This window comes from Rhipicephalus sanguineus, chromosome 1 (assembly GCF_013339695.2).
Source record: "Rhipicephalus sanguineus isolate Rsan-2018 chromosome 1, BIME_Rsan_1.4, whole genome shotgun sequence".
NCBI classification, from domain to species: Eukaryota; Metazoa; Arthropoda; class Arachnida; order Ixodida; family Ixodidae; genus Rhipicephalus; species Rhipicephalus sanguineus.
In genome coordinates this window covers 183,535,454-183,552,721 of record NC_051176.1, presented here as the reverse complement: position 1 = coordinate 183,552,721, position 17,268 = coordinate 183,535,454, and the positions used below count along the sequence as shown (strand labels likewise).

Sequence of the window (17,268 nt, the reverse complement as noted above, 5' to 3'; positions counted from 1 at the left end):
GCGATGAATGACCTTGCGAGAAAGGGAGTAGTACAGCTTTCACTCTAATAATGTATTTTCTGATTAACAAAATTTCTGACGCCTGAACCTCACAAATCACCTGTGATACGAGTCTAATTGCGTAGCTATCATGGCGTATTCATCAAAATTATTGCTACTCTAAGGAAGAAGCAGCGGGACTGCCGACGATCTAACATCGGCGCCTCCGTAGTAGCTGTCGGGAACCCGAAATTTAGATATTTTTATTATACAGTTGAAATTGTAAAGCACCGTGTAGGGAGAGTCTACAAAAAGAAGTTATCAAATCGGTTCATTTATTGGAGGAGCTAAAAGTTGAAATATCCTGTGCTTCGACACCGACGACTGCCATTCTCCTAAAGTGTTCGAACTTCTTGCTCTCGTTTTCCATCATGCTCCATGTCGAATGCCTGGGAAGCGACAGACTTCTTGATTGTATTCTCCTGGCTGCCATACCTGATGATACGGCAACTACTCTCTGTTTGAGCAATCACTCCCATGGCGGCTGACGGCCCGGTGAACATCTTCTCCAATGCTATCGATTCTTAGCTCATGCATGCGTAACGTCGAGAAATAGCAAACCTCGTCCAGCGCTTTCGCGCCTCATATTAGACCTTGACAAGCCATCTGCAGGCCGAATATCGGCAGTCGTTCACCGTACCGACGCCGGCCAACAAGCCCCACTGCCCCAGCGTTCAGTGTGTGTTGAACGGCGTGTTATCGACAAACCAATAGGGGACATATATACTCAAATGCAGCATAATCGAGCCTTCTAATAATCCGTGAGCTTCTCCGAAAGTCCACGAAAATAACGGCTTCATCAGGTACTGCGTCGACTTTTGCCGACTCAACGAAATAATACGCAAGGATTTCTACCTTCTGCTGTGCATGTCCCGAACTGCTTACAGGGAGTATTCGATTATTCGCTAGATCTACTCTCCAGGTACTGGTAGGCATAGGCGTGCGCAGGGTTCCACATCAGGGGGGGGGGGCGGCAAAGGTTCATCGCAGCGCCGCCCCCACCATACTAAGTCAATGTATGAGGGCAGATTTTGCGCCCTCCCTCCTAGGTGATTAGGGGGCGGCTGCCCCCCCTGCCCCCCAGTGCGCACACCTATGCTGGTAGGTGCCGATGGCAAAGGCCGACCGCTCAAAGGCGGCCTTTGTAAGAGCTGATGAACTATGAAGGATGCCTTTGTTTTTAGATACTACAGGATTTGTATAACAGTAAGGCATCTGTCGTCATTGCGAACAAACTCTACGTCGAGGTGGACCCACTTTGCCTTGGTAAAGTTGGCTTGAAAAGATAAATTAACAGAAACTTGTTAATTATCTTCCTTACTATCAACTTGAGGTATGTTGCTTGTATGGAAAAGTTGTAGGGCGTCACAATTTATGGCATGTAATTTAGAAATAAAAAATGGCATGCAATTTTATGTTATCATTGAATTCCAAGGCCTCGATTCAGGCGATATCGAAACCGAGCGCGCTGGGAGAGCAGAAAAGCAGGCCGCACTGTTACGTCAGACGGAAACGCCCCGTGACGAAGAAGTAACAAAATTTGAATCAAGGCGCGTCGCAGCAGAATCTGGTCAGGGAAGTCTGAAATTTAGTCGACCGCTTATTTAATGTCTGTGATGTGTGGGGCTTATGCTTATCTGTTTCTTTCTTAAATTATTAATCTGTGCAAATCACCCTTTAGCCTGCCGCACTGTCTGCAAGAAGAAACGCCGCAGTGCCTGCCCCTGGCTTGTACGCTGTACAGTGAAAATAAAAATAAAAAGGGACATTGCGGTTTTCTTGCGCACAGTGCGAAAGAAACGGATAAGCATCAAACATTACACGCAAAAACAAGGCAATCCGCTGGTGCAAGTGAGATGACTTGCCGTTTCTCATGACCAGATTCTGCTTCGACGCACCTTGATTCAAATTTAATTATTTCTAGTTAACGGATAGTTCCGGTCTGACGTAGCAGACCGGACGCATTTCCTGCGTGCCAGGCGCGGTCAGTTTCGATATCACCATTAAAGTTCGATGATTAATATTTCTAATTATGTGCAACATTTTTTGTTTCTAAAAAAATGGGTATAAGTCGTGGTGTCCTACAACTTTCCTGTTTAAACAACTGCCTTCAAGTCAAAATTAAAAGTTAATTAACGAGTTTCTGTTCATTAGTCCCTTCAATGTCGCTTTAGCTGCGGCAAACTTTTTCCGCCTCGACGTTGAGCTCGTGTGCGAGGGTGGCAGGAACCCGAGTGACACAGCACTTTTATTAAAAAATATTAGGCTTGTGCGAATATTCGAGCACTTCCAGCAATATCACAGTATTCGAATTCGCTTCGAAACGAATTTAAATTCTAGGAAATTTCGAAGTATTCGAAATGAACGAATAGACCGCATGAAACCGCATGTAACCCCCTGTAAAGGTGGTTTCACTGCAGTGGGAGTGTGCTATAGCGTGAATACACCTTTGCAGGAGAAATACGCACTGCCGCGAAGCCCCACTTCAAGGTTAAATGAACATACAGTAAAACATTGTTAATTCAAAGTCACTGGGACTATGAAAAATCTAGTTAAGCGGGTTTTCGAATTAACCAAACTTACAAAAAGCGGGATGCAAGGAACTTTGAATTACTGGAAGTAATCAGAGGTGGTCGTTTGCTGTGCCTGCTAGTTTGTGGCTTATGTTTTCCAGCAATACCTGGCCCCAATTTTGCCGCTAAACCGGGCAAATGGTGGGCCTCGCTGCTGCCAGCGCAAGAAAAAAAAGGAAAAAAAAAAACGGTCTCGTGGTCACCTGAAATGCGCACCTGCGGGAAAAAAAAAAAGACGTGCTTCACTGCAACACAGTGGTGACACGCAGGCAGCATGTCACCTGCTCCTCGCAGCGCCAGCGCATCATGATGTGACTGGGTGGAAAAGATCATCATTGAAGTTTTCGAAGTAGGCGTTGCAGGCAAGTACTCCGTCAGCAGTGCAAATGCGCAAATTGCCGGAACAACCGCCAATCGAAGGTTCGCATACATCGCGAATTCCGTCAGATCGCCCTTTATTAATTTCTCTATTTTCCCAGAAAGAATGGGTAAATCATGACGCGCCGACGTTGAGAGAAACATGCGTCATGCTGCCCGCGTGTCATTGCTGTGTTGCAGTGAAGCACGTCTTCTTTTTCGCTGGCGCACATTTCAGTTGACCACGAGACCACCCTTTGTTTTGTTTTTTTCTTGCGCTGGCAGCAGCGAGGCTGGGATGCTTCACTTGTCACCCATTAGTATCGCTACATTGCATTGCCTTGTGGCTCCTAAGGGCCATCGTTTCTGCAGATTTGTAGCTAAATCGGGATCGGGCATTGGCACATGGCAGCCAAAGTTTTCGAATTAACCGGGCTGGTACTGACCGCCGCTTCAAATTATCCACTCAAATTTACATTGCAAAATACGAGGCTGCAGAAATCTTTCTAATTATGCGAGATTTTGAAATTACCCTTACATCGATTCATCATTTTTTAAGTTTAAAAGCTTCTTATACCGCCTTATATGCTCTAAGTATACTAAATTTGACAACGTAACATATTTTACAGGTTATCACTTGCACTCTATCAAAAGTCAAATCCTGCTCCTACTCAAAGTTGCTTCCACTTCCCTTTGAACCGAAAAGAATGTCATATGCATATGTCTTTTTTCAACTTTAAAAATATTTCGGTGGTTAGTTGGGTCATGACAGATATGCTCATTTTTCTTTATAATATGTGATATAAACTATTCGAATTCGCTTCGAAGTTCGCTTCAACAAAATCACTATTCGCTTCGAATTAGCTTCGGACCTAAAATTTACTATTCGCACAAGCCCAAAAATTATGTATTGTTTAAAAAAAAAAAGAAACTGCTGACCCGAAGGTCGCGGGATCGAATCCCGGCCGCGGCGGCTGCATTTTCGATGGAGGCGAAAATGTTTGAGGCTTGTGTACTGAGATTTAGGTGCACGTTAAAGAACCCCAGGTGGCCGAAATTTCCGGAGCCCTCCACTACGGCGTCTCTCATAATCATATCGTGGTTTTGGGACGTTAAACCCCAGATAATATTATTATCTAAAAAAAAAGAAACGCCGCTTTTTCATTAATGTAAACTCAGTTCATCGCTATAGAGCCAAAACATTTGTTGAGTCGACGCACCAGGACAGCTCGTATCGTCAGGAGATGAGTGAGCAGGCACTCAGCCAGGGCCACGCTGTTAGGCTGGTAGAGCAGTGCCAGTTCAAATGCGGATGCGGCTGAGCAGACGACGCGGCTCGTGTGAGCACATGCATAATGAGGGGCTTTCGTCCTTACTCTTATCTAAGAAGTCCCGAAGGCTCAACAGTGCTGCAAGGAACTGCTGAGATAGAGTATGACTTTATCCTTACGGCTAACAAGAATAAATGCGCCAATATAGGGCGACAATAAGCACATTCTTACGAGGTTTTTCTTATGAGCATTCTTGCGAACATTCTTACGAGCGCACGCGCTCGCTTCGCTCGAGCTGGCTCTTCGTACTTCGTCATTGTTGACGCCACCACACAATGTTATTAAAAACACTCGTAAAACAGGCTGATTTTTGGTCAATCTCCCGTGGTGAGCAAAAGTCACGATTAGAAAAAGAAATCGAAACAAAAGCTCATGAAGTTTGGTGCATAATCTGTGCAATAATCTATTCATAAGGTTCGACTTCTCTATTGGGGAGTTCGTTTTTTTTTTCCTTTTAATTATTTACATTATCTATTTTAAATGCAGCTATAGGCATTGTAATTCCAGATTTTTGGTCTGTCCCCGCTGTGTCAGCACGTGCCATATAATAACGGTTCATCATCATCATCGCCGTTTTTTTTATTCCCGTGCATCACGTAGGAAAGTTCTACAAAACCTCTGGCGGCCACGATACCAGTGCAACTGTGGCCTTTCGACTAGCCGTGGTCACTGAGCCGCTGCGTGGTCGCCGCCTTCAGCCGTGTCGCCTTCAGCACAAAGCAGGTACCTACTCGCCTCCGCCATGTATCGAAGAGGGCGCCGACCCGCGTCGCCGCGCCGTGCCGCTACTGCACGCGGTGAGGTACTACCGGAGTCGTCTAGCATGGCCATTCCTCGCCTGCTCACACAACCTCCACAGAGCGAAGTCAACACGGTCCTTGCGGAGAACTGGTGTTACACCAGCGCGAAAGTGACCAAGTTCTCCAACATCTGGACAACTGTCCATTTCAGCTTTTACCGTGGAGATACGGGGAGAGCGCTGAGCAGCTCGGCATTTTCTTCAGAGGCCATGGACGAGGTAAAGTGGCGCCTGAAGGTCAGCCCTAGCGGCCTGGACGAGGAGAGCAAGGACCACATCTCCCTGTACCTGCTGCTCGAATCCAGCCACAAGAGTGAGCTCCGTGCAGAGTTTAGATTTTCCGTTATAGACATCAACCGAGAAGAGAGAGGAGCCGTTGAGAGTCATCGGGCATTCCGCGTTGTCCCAGGAAAGGATTGGGGCTTCAAGGACTTTGTTAGAACTGACATCTTGCTCGACAGGTCCGATGAACTCCTTTCTGAAGACAAACATACTATCTTTTGTGAGGTGCGCGTTCTTGAGACCGCTGTGGACAACATATCAGGGCAGAATAAGCGTGTGCATTTTGATGTCCCCGTATGCCGGCTGTCTGAAGATCTTGGAAACCTCCTCGAAAGCTGCCAGTTCGGCGATGTCATTCTCAGGGCCAATGGCCGGCAGTTTCATGCACACAAGGCAATTCTTTCAGTTAGGTCGCCTCTGTTTACTGCCATGTTTCAGCACGAGATGAATGAGGACAACCAAGCAGAGATCGTAGATATGGGCCCTGAGGCATAGCATGAAATGCTGCGATTCATCTACACTGGTCAAACACCCAACCTTGACACCATAGCTGACGTTCTGATAGCTTCCACAGACAAGTACTCACTGGAAAGTTTAAAGACAATGTGCGAGGAGTCCCTGTGCTTAATGTTGTCGGTCGAAAGAGCAGCTGAGGTGCTGGTTCTGGCTGACGTGCACAATGCCGTTCAGCTAAAGGCATATACAATGGACTTCATTAGCTCCAAACATGCCACGGAGGTGGTGGAGACTGCAGGCTGGAAGTCCATGATCCACCGTCATCCGCGCCTGATCGCCGAGACTTTCCAGGCGCTTGCCAGACAGCAGACAATGCCCATGAGACCACCCCGCAAGCGCATCACGCCGTTCTAGGTCCAACATTTCAAATAAATTGCAGCATATGCTTCGGAGAAAAAGTTGGTCGTAGCCTGGTCGGATGCAGGTGCATGTAATTTTCTTTTAATCTGGCTTAGAACGTGGGTGGGAGGGGGGGGGGGCGAATGGGGAAGGTTAGTAAATTCACTTCTTTTCAACACTGCCAGTACATTAATTCACTTGAGCAAATAGAGTGTGGCTTAGTACCTGGAATATTCAGTTTGAAACCTTGTGACCGCGACACAGCTTTTACGAGGTGGTTCGCGCTTGGACTCGTGTCGTGAGAGTCGTGCCGAGGGGAAGCGCGCGAGCTTTCAAAAACCTGCTAACAGTTCATTGTATAGGTGCCATAGGTGCCGTGGTTCGCTTAATTGCTTTGTTATCGCATTGCACACACACACACACACACACACACACACACACACACACACACATATATATATATATATATATATATATATATATATATATATATATATATATATATATATATATATATATATATATATATATATATATATATACTATATAATATGTATCAGGGCTGGGCAAAGATACTTTGAAATTGTATCGCGATACGATACAAGATACTGCCGCAATAATTGTATCCGATACGATACTTGGCAATTGTATCTTAAGATACTTCGATACATTCTCTAATTGGTTATTATAGATCCATAAAATGTAGCAGCGAACGCCTATGCACGAAAATGTCTTCTTGAAAATCTCCTAACTGTGACCTATTTTGTTTCACTTTCATGAAATGTCTGTTAGTATCTAAAAGTTGTGCCCTTCTTGCTCAAAGTACATTGGTTTCCTTCCAAAACAATTTATTGCGGTTTGCTTTAGCTTCTTCACAGGACAACTCTTCATACAGTTCGCTGACAGCGGTTCTTGCTTGTCATTTTTGCAATTAATGGTAGTCGCTGCTCAGCTTGCCGACCAGCTAGCGGGTTGCCATATAATCACAATAACTTCTATAAGAAGCCTTCGCACGATGGCGCAAATACCGGTGTGGACTTTTGCCTTGTCCGTAAAAGACAGTTTGCATAATACCGTATATCCGGACAGGTATACAGCAGCAACAACGCTGGTAGCGACTTTTTTTTGGGGGGGGGGGAGGGGGGGGAAGCATGGTGTATACTAGGGGTTTGAGACCTTTCGCTAGCGGCCCCGCCCGCACACATGACCATCTTCGTCCCATTTGTTTTTATTTTCTAGATAAGTATGTTCGTGAGCTACACAGACATGACTGGTCTCAAGCTTTCCTTTCGTGAGGAACATGTGGTCACGATGTGCTGAAACATAACCGTGGAACAAAAACTCGATATTTCAGAATCAGCGTCCAGAATTCACTCGTTGTGCACATCGGTATCGATGTTTCTCTAATCCTGACTCCAAATTCCCTTCACAAATGACCTATATATGAGACATGGGAAAGGCTTCCTTTCGAATGGCAACGTCATTTTGTGCAAACTATCTTCCACCATCTTCACTGTCCCGGCGCTTCGAACTAAATTTCGCGACTGTGGCCCGCTGGCTATAAGCTGAGTTTGAGACCCCTGGTGTATACGTAGATGACGTAAAAGAGCAATGAATTTTCATATTCTACTTATCTGCTGGCGTAAAGGATTCTTTGTTGATATCCTCACTAACGTGTAATCTTTTAGCAATTTTTCTTCTACGAGAAAACATGTGCAACACACAGACGTCTCAGACGTATTGTATAGTTGCACAAAGCGTCGGAGGACACCGCCGTTATTCGCGCTATTGCCGCTTATAGCTCCCATTAGGTGGCGATTAGTAATACGAAAAATATTTAAGAAGGCCTAAAACAGGAAAACTAATATAAGTAAAATAGAGAGGTGGTTCTGTATGAAACATTTACATTGAATGAGTACAGAAACACAATACAGACGGCGCCTTTAATAGCAATGAGCATGAAGTATCGTCAACTTACCTATTAAGACAATAGAAAATTCAGTGCCTATGGAAAATTGCCTGAAACGGCTCGTTGGGACGCTCATGAGTAAAACGGAGCATTCAGTAAAACAACGTTTCTCGAGTCCCCTTCCTAACATCTTTAAGATGGCTCCTAATGATTTCCATTATTATAATGCAAACTCAGTTTCGCTATTTTCCTAAGCGATAAGCAGAATATTTTTGTACTGTATATTCAAGGCACGCCCACATAATAATATATTTGTTTTCAAAATCGCCTTGGCAATGTGTAAATCTGTAAACAATAGTAGAAATAAAGCAGACAGAAGAATAAAGCAGAAATCTTATTTTGGGAGCGCGTTACAATAGACATACTGCAGTGACCAGACCGGAAAACCAGTACAGAGACCTAGGTAAATGTATGGGATGCAAAATGACAGCAAAAAAGCACTTGTGCTAATAATCAAATTATGATTTCATAAATTCTTTGAATAAATGTAGCAGCAAGTGAAAAATACGGTACGCCAAGATATTTTGTTACGTAAACGCTTGCTCTATGAGATCTAGCATCAGTACTAGTGGTGCTATAGTTGTTTGCATATCTTATCTGTTAGTTAATTCATTGCTAGTTAATAGTTAATTCATTGCATGCAAGTCAAGCTTTACATCCACGAGATCCTTCAAATCGCTGATAAGTAAAATCCACGAGTCACAAAGCAACCCCATTCTTGCATGCATCACATTTCGTTACGGAGCAAGACGCAAGAGAATCTTCAATAACGACACTGTAGCAACATCAGAATTTGTGCGATAGACGCTGCACGCAGTGGAGTACGCGGCGCAGGACAGTGGCTAAGAGCAAGTGTCGCGGCACTTGCGCAACTAAAAAGAAAAGAAACTGAGAAAACAAAAGGTGCGTGGGCTGGGCGTAGATGTCCGCGTGCTTGTCTTCCTCATCTTCTGCCCTTACTGGAGGACTCTGGCGGAAAAATAAAATTGCGTCACTGCCCTATAACTTATTCAGATGGCTTAGTGGCACCAGTACCAGCTTGAGAAGCGGAGCTTGGCCAGCGATTATTGTTTCGCGTGGCTGTGTTGCGATAGAAGTATCTTGTATCTTAAGATACACGATACATTATCGAATGTATCGGAAATACAGATACAGATACTCATCTTTCGAGACGTATCGCGATACAGATACAAGATACCCATAGAGTATCGAAGATAGTATCTAAGATACATGTATCTTCGATACTGCCCAGCACTGATATATATATATATATATATATATATATATATATATATATATATATAATTAAAAGCTAATCTCGACACTAGTATTATTCTGGCGAGGATGCACGGAACGACGGACTCGGCAGTCGGTAGCGCTCTAACGTATCATGTGGGGCTAGGGGAAGGGCGGTGGTTTATTGTCTCTGTATGTGCTTCCACAGGAACACTACTCTGGTTGCTTTTGTTATTTTGTGGTTTAAGCAAGTGATGGCTCGTCTCCTCGCAACTTTATTGCTTGCAAAATCACTGCCTTCGTTCTCTCCGCCTTTGCATATCGGCAGCTTGTCACAGCTTCACGTGACCAAGCCTGGATCGCCCGGACATGGGAACATGGGAAAAGTCCGGGTCGCTGCCGCAGACCTTTCACACGCTCAGGCGTCGGCGAATATGACTGTCTGGTCATGACATGAATAACGTGAAAATCTTGTCGTGTACGTCGTCAAACCCTTTCTTTCGCCACGTGTGGCACATACCTGTAACCGTGGGCCGCGGGTATGTGCCACAGGTGATTGACAGTTTATATCTACCCAGGAACTGCGAGATCAGACATTGGCAACGTTAATGCGAGGGCATTAAGATAAAACGGATATCGGCAGCGTTGACCTGAGGAATGCAAAGTATAAAAATCAGGATGCCAGCAGGAATCGAACCCAAGTGTTCTGCGTGGCAGTCAGGTATTCTTCCACAGAGCCACGCCAGGTCTTGAAACTGTTTTGGAAAAAGACCCTATGCTGACGTAATGTAGGCGCAACGTCAATTGTGATTGCAGTGCTGGCGATCTAATTTTATAACAAAGCAATAAACATTACATATGTACCCTTATGAGACAGGTGTCACGCCGGGTTAACATCAGTTGTGGTTCCAGTGTTAGCTCCGCTTTTATAGCAGTCTAATAAACATTACATTTGTATTCCTATATTCAAGCGTTGCCCGACCCCGGAGGAATACGTTAGTGAAAGTAACGTATGATATTCGCATCATCGCACCGTAAAGTGCGCTTCATTTCGAAAATGCTGACTTCTGTGCTCTGACGTGAGTGCTGACGTTACGTCAGACCATAATTTACCCTTTAAACGCCAGTGTAGTCGACGTTCCTGGTAAGCCCACGATGTGCACACGACTGCTATACTTACAAAAACACGTCGATGCACCTCGTAACGCTTGCCTCACAACAGAAAAATTAGCATAGACAATTACTTGCCGACTGCTTCGCATGAAAAAGTTTCCCATAAGGCGTGGGATCTGCCGATTTTTTTTTTGTTTTTTTTTCTCGCTCGGCCATCGTCTATAGTGGTCGCGAAGGTATGCACAGATAATAAACTCGTGTTATGGCCCCAGTGCGCGAGTGCGATCAAACGTGTCCGAACACACGCGTGCGTATGTGCGTGTGCTGTGTTTGTGAGTAGTGTGCAGCCTGCTTTCCTCCTCTCCTACACTAACCCCATGTGTAAAGGCGAACGCCGATCTTGGCTAACGTATTTACCCGATTATAGGTCGATCCATTTTATCTAAATTGGATATATGAAGTTGGGGGGTCCATTTACAATCGAAACCTAAACTACTTTTGGTTGTAAGGTCAACTTACAATTAAATGGGAAATCAGGCACGCTGTGGCATGGTTACATCACGTTCCGGCTCTACCCAGGGCTTAAAGTCATGGGGGGGGGGGGGGGGGCGGGGGGCCCGGCCCCCCATCGGCAGGTAAACTGTAGCACTGCGACACCCATTTGACAAGCACTGGAGTTGATTATTTTTATGCATTAGTGCTTTGTGGAGGTGAATTATAGCTCTCCAATCTTTTGCATAATGATTTAGTCGCAATTATTCGGTTGATGGGGCATCATCAAAAAAAGAAAGAACGAAACAGGTTTCATACTGCTGGATGGAATTGCCCGAGACGCAGCGCACAATGGGTCACCAGTGCTCACCACCATGTTCGACTGAGCTTCTCGGCACAACACACTTTTCAACGAGGCACCTGTGTGCGAGGCTACCTGTTCGTCAGTCAGTGAAGGTTCACCTTCGTCTCTTTAGGTCAACAGTCAATCTTCATTCGTTTAATTTTGTATTACGAGTCTGTTGCAATGCGAAAGACGCATGTATTTTGCCTACTTTTTTAGGCAAGTACGTGTAAAAATAAAATGTAGTATTGTCGTGCCTGAGGTTCTCAGTGCAGTGAGCGAAGTAATGTTCTGTGCTGCAGCTAGACTTATTTGGTTTGAGTTCGCATATCATTATCCTTTGACATACCAAGTTATATTTGAAAAATTATTTCTAAAATTCCCTCTTCTTAGTGGTTGTTTGGATCGGCCGATTGAGCAAACACGCAAAATAGACTCTGAATGATGTATTTCTTTGTGTAGCATTCATAAGCATTCGTTCAATTTTAGAGACCGTTGGCTTCACTACACTGTGATCGTACCAAACAACCTAGTTCTGTGGCCTACGAGAGTTGTGACGAAACTGACTTTCACCCAGAATAACAATTCACACACACACACACACACACACACACACACACACACACACACACACACACACACACACACACACACACACACATATATATATATATATATATATATATATATATATATATATATATATATATATATATATATATATATAGGTCGCCTCCCTGTAAGGGCCCTGCTCCGATGAAGACAGACATTAAGCCCCGGCTCTACCTGTAACATATACCGTATTTGCTCATGTATAACCCGCACCCTCAGCAACGATTCGCGGAAAATTTTGTAAAAATGATCCCCACGTGTTGCCGCAAAGCTAACTTTTCCGCATAGCTTCAAGCCCTGCCGCGAAGCCACCTTTGCACACAGGAATTCGAGTTTGTGTTTTTCGGCGACATCGTAAATATATTTCATTTAAGAAGTGTGCTCGCGCTTTTTGTTCGCCGTGCGTTCTTTTGGTGGGGCGGGGGGGGGGGGGGTCGACCTACATTCGAGCCGATTTACAATGGTCTAAATACGGTAGCCACATGCGCTGCGTATCTGGACAAGGGCAGCTCGAGAAGTGGACGTGATCCCTGCTAACGAACCTTCGTATGAATGTCACCAGCCTATGTCACGTGCATAGGCCAGTGCCCTTTGAAGGATAATACTTTTCTCTTCTGATTTCTTTCTCTCTCTCTTCTTCTTTTTCTTTCTTTTTCTTTTTTGCTATTCGAAATTGTTGCATGTCTGTCTTCCTCTCAATTGATTCTCCAGTAATCTATATTTCTGCGTTTGGGAACTTTAATTTCACAGAGTTATCTCTCTTTGTACTCCACTTGCCTTACACGTTACCTTCCTAGCACTTTGTTTTTTAAGCTGTGAATCAAAATGTACCTCATCATTATTATTGCCATCGTTCTCGTCGACGGAGATCGATCATGGGACCTACTCGGCAGACGGTCGAAAATAAAAATCCCGAAATAGCGTCGAAACTTACACCAAACTTCACCATATTTGGCTGGGAATTTTCAGTTCGTTTGTTTGTTTGTTTACCGGATATGCTCAACACTGATAAAGTACAGAGTTGCACATCGTGATGAGAAGTCGTCGAACAAGAAATATCGCTGGAAGCGACATTCCCTAACTGTTCGACGGCTTCACTCAATAAAGCGCCCATATCTTCCCCTACATCTGTCTTGTTTTATAATTGCACGCTATAACTCAATACCCTAGTGCTTTTAAAAGGAGTTATGCTGCCCTGCGGTTGTAATAGTAAGCACGGGAGCACGTGGCCAGCCCACGTTCTTGCCTTGATCACGTCTCCGTCGAGATCTGCCGTCGTGTGGTGCGCCGTGTGTAGGGCCAGGTCAACCAGAGCCGCCATGGACTCCTGACTAGAAGCTGCGGGCACCATGAAGAGATGGTTGGCTTGCAGCACAGCCGATCTCCAGGTCGAGTGCTGGGGCGTCGCAGCCGTGTGAAACAGGATGAGGACGAGACGCACCGTGCGAATCGCGGTTAGTGCTTTGACGACCCCTGCTGGGGCGGAATCGCTGTGCAGCAGCGCGATCACCGTTGTAGCCTCGTTTTGCGCCACCTGTATGTCCACGGCAGATTATTGCAAATATCTTGTTAGATATGACAAGTTTGTTTGCGTCGGCCACCAAATACAAGCACACACTGGGCAATATATCATAACAGACTAAGCTTGTTTTCCAGTCGCTGGCTGCCTACACATAAAATAAGTTTTAAAATGTGAGAGGTTGGTTTGTTGCGGGTAAGTTTCAAAATGACGTATAATTTTTCTCACTTTAAGCGTTCGACAAGAGAGGAGGGGCGTTGGAGAAGGGAAAGGTGTTCACGCAAGTAGCAGGACTTGTTCTGCAATTAATGACAGCTTTATATAGTGCAACGATCGCCTATTAAGAAAGTTCGAAGTTTCTCTTCATGGTCGAAAATTTCACAGGTGACATCAAAATACTACGTGCGATAAGGCCGTTAACTATTACATGCTATCTTTATAATTTATGCTTAACTACCATGACATCAGTGAAACTCAGCGTCGATATCACAATCCCACCATACGGCCTATAGCTAACAGTCGAAACGTTATACTCTAAATCTTTTTGTTCACTGCGTAAAGATCACGATTTATCATGCAGGCAATCCACGCGTCTTACAGAAATGGGTACCATTGACAAACTGGGTACTAGTGAGAAACATCAAGCCGAAAGCACGTCTGCCATTGCGAGCCTGAATGAACGTATGAGCAGGTTGGAAACAGCACTTTGTGAGCTCGAATATTTGCACGGTGTGGTTAAGGAATTCAGAGGCATGTGAAGAGCAGCAGGCCTAAATACGCTCACTTGTCGATAAGGCTGACGATCTTGAAAACCGTAGTAGGAGGTGTAACTTAATATTTTATGGTGTGCCAGGCGACCAAGAGCACGAATCATATGAAAAGGTTGAGGAGTACATAACAGAAATTTGTGACTCGAAACCACACTGTAATAAGGTTTCCATAGACAGAGCACATCGTCTTGGAAGCTACAGCCGAACAAAAAGCGGCCAATAATTGTCAAGTTCTTCTTATTCAAGGACAAGCAGTCAGTACTTTCGAATGCTAGGAAATCAAAAGGTACAACTATTAGCATATCAGAAGACTTCTCAGAGAACGTACGCAGAATGCGTAAACGCTTTTGGGACTATGATAAAGAGAATCAAGGCAACGCTGACAAAATAAACCTTATGATCACTACTCTTTATATTAATAAGGTAAAGTACGTCTACAATGATGCCCTAGACCAGGTTGTGCGGGCGGATTGACAGGATCTAAAAGTCAATGGGTTGGTTTTTTTTTTTCTTTTCTTATTGTGAATTGCAGAAGCTTACGCAAAAAAGTGATGAATTTTCTAATCTTGTTGAAATGACTAATCCGACTATGATTCTTGGATCAGAATCCTGGCTTGATGCAGATATTGATGATGAGGAAGTATTCCCAAGGGGCTATGTTTGCTATCGTAGGAATCGAAATTGTTTCGGCGGGGGAGTGTTTATCCTAGTAGATGCAAAAATTTGTACTGAGAAAATTGATATCGACTGCATTAGAAGCGAAATGTTGTAGATAAAGACTAGGCTGAAACATGGCAGATCGGTATCGGTGTGTTCATTCTATCGTCCATCAGGAAGTAAGATCAACGTTTTTGAGGAACTTACCAACGCAATCGAAACAGTGAACACTGATTACTTATTTATTGGTGGCGATTTCAGTCTTCCAGATATCAATTAGCCACTGGCAGATCCCAGTTCTAGTACTTGTAGCCAGTCAAGCAAAGAACTGCTAAGGTCATGTCGCTTCTTCGGGTTAACACAACTTGTTGTGGAGCCCACGACAGCAACAAATATTTTAGATTTGCTTTTGACCAATGCGCCTGACTCGGCGCGATCAACGTTAGTGCTGCCGGGCATAAGCGATCATGACGCTGTCCTGTGTGATGTGAATTTGCAATACGTGAAATTTCCAAACGGTGAAGCCCGTCGAATTTTCAGCTATGACAAAACACGCGTCTGTGGTATAGCTCTTGCTCTAAACTCTTTCTAAGATACATTTGAAACGCAGGCGCAATTTATGAATGTTGACGAGTTGTGGCAATCATCTAAAGGAAAAATGCTGGAACTGCGTGAAAAACTGTGCCATCATGGGTTCTCACGGCTCGGCCTAGCAAAAGTAAACCGTGGTACTCACGTGATGTGAAACGCACGGCCAGGCAGCGTGCGCGTGTTTACCCTGCTTATAGGCAGAACCCTTCGTTAATTATTAGAGATAAACTCAAGCAAAAAACCGTAGATATGAAAGCAGCTTTGAAAACAGCGAAATATAAATTCTTTCATACATTTCACCTGTCTAAAGAAGCGCGCAAAGGAGCTGTGGATTTTTTTTAAAACAAAGAGCAAAAATGTCTTATCGATTCCGGCCCTTGATAGCAACGGCTCCAACATTCATAATGATGTCGAAAAAGCTGAGTGCTTTATCTCATTTTTTAGTTCTGTGTACACCCCTCGTGTTAAAATAACTGACACTTTCGCACGGCCCACTGAAGTGGTGGCTGAACAAATGAGCGGTGTAGTGATTGACCAGCATGGAATAGAGGCTATTATCAAATCCATGAATGCCTCTAAAGCCACTGGGCCTGATGATTTGTCGCCTGCATTGCTTTCCTTGTGCCCGCGCCAAGTACCTGTGCGTCATTTTCACTAAGTCTTTAGAAGAATCTTCATTACCCGATGACTGGAGACTTGTTAACGTAGTGCCTGTTCACAAGAGTGGACCGCGAAGTAGTGTTTTATCTACAGGCCCATTTCACTGACAAGTGTTGCATGTAAAATACTTGAACATGTTCTCTTTACCAATGTTATGACTCATATGAACACCCATTCCTTACTTAATCCTCAGCAGCACGGCTTTCGTAGTCGTTTTTCCTGTACAACACAATTACTTGAATTGACACACGACTTATCCTGTGCTTTAGGTAAGGGTTTCTCTGTTGACTGCTTGTTCCTAGATTTAAAAAAAAAGCCTTTGACGTTGTACCCCACTCTTTATTAATTGAAAAACTAAAAATGTATAATGTGAACGATACGGTTAATTGTGAACTGGATAAATGAGTATTTAAACTTGAGAAGGCAAAAGGTTGTTATCAATGGTAAGACATCCCGGGAAGTTGATGTGTCCTCTGGCGTGCCCCAAGGGTCAGTCCTGGGTCCGCTATGGTTTCTCATCTACATAAATGACATTTGTTCCAGTGTTTCATCACAAATCAAATTATTTGCCGACGACTGTGTTTTGTATAGAATTATACATACCTCCCATGATTGCACTATTCTTCAAAATGATCTCAACAGAGTCTCTGAATGACGTGGAAAGTGGCGTATGTATATTAACGAAAAAAAGATACTGTGCATATGTGTTTCACTAGGAAAAAGCCCCCGCCCCCCCCCCCCCCCCCCATTACTCATTTTATACTGTAGATTAAACTAGACTGCTATCAGTTCAGGAACGCAAGCATCATTGTGTATATTTTACGCCTGACCTTTCCTGGAGCCGTCACATCAATCACGTCACAAATAAAGCAGGACGTGTTCTAGGTTTCCTGCGCAGAAACGCAAAAATGTTACCAGTTGAGGTCAAGACACAACTATACATATCCAACGTCCGATCTATCTTAAATTAAGCTTGTGCTGTGTGGGATCCGTGGAACGCATGTGACGTGTCCAATTTAGAAAGAATTCAAAACATGACTGTTCGCTTAGTATGCTCAGATTTCACCAGA

At 44.2% G+C, this 17,268-nt stretch overlaps 1 protein-coding gene across 2 annotated transcripts in view; it reads right to left on the bottom strand.

Moving 5' to 3' along the window:
• The window catches only part of LOC119403548 (uncharacterized), a 61,350-nt gene that overhangs the window by 19,860 nt on the left and 24,222 nt on the right, over positions 1-17,268 (bottom strand). For both annotated transcript variants that reach the window (XM_037670479.2, XM_049418126.1), the window contains exon 8: positions 13,248-13,535. In XM_037670479.2, coding sequence (XP_037526407.1) covers positions 13,248-13,535 — 288 coding nt within the window. The remainder of the gene's footprint in view (positions 1-13,247; positions 13,536-17,268) is intronic.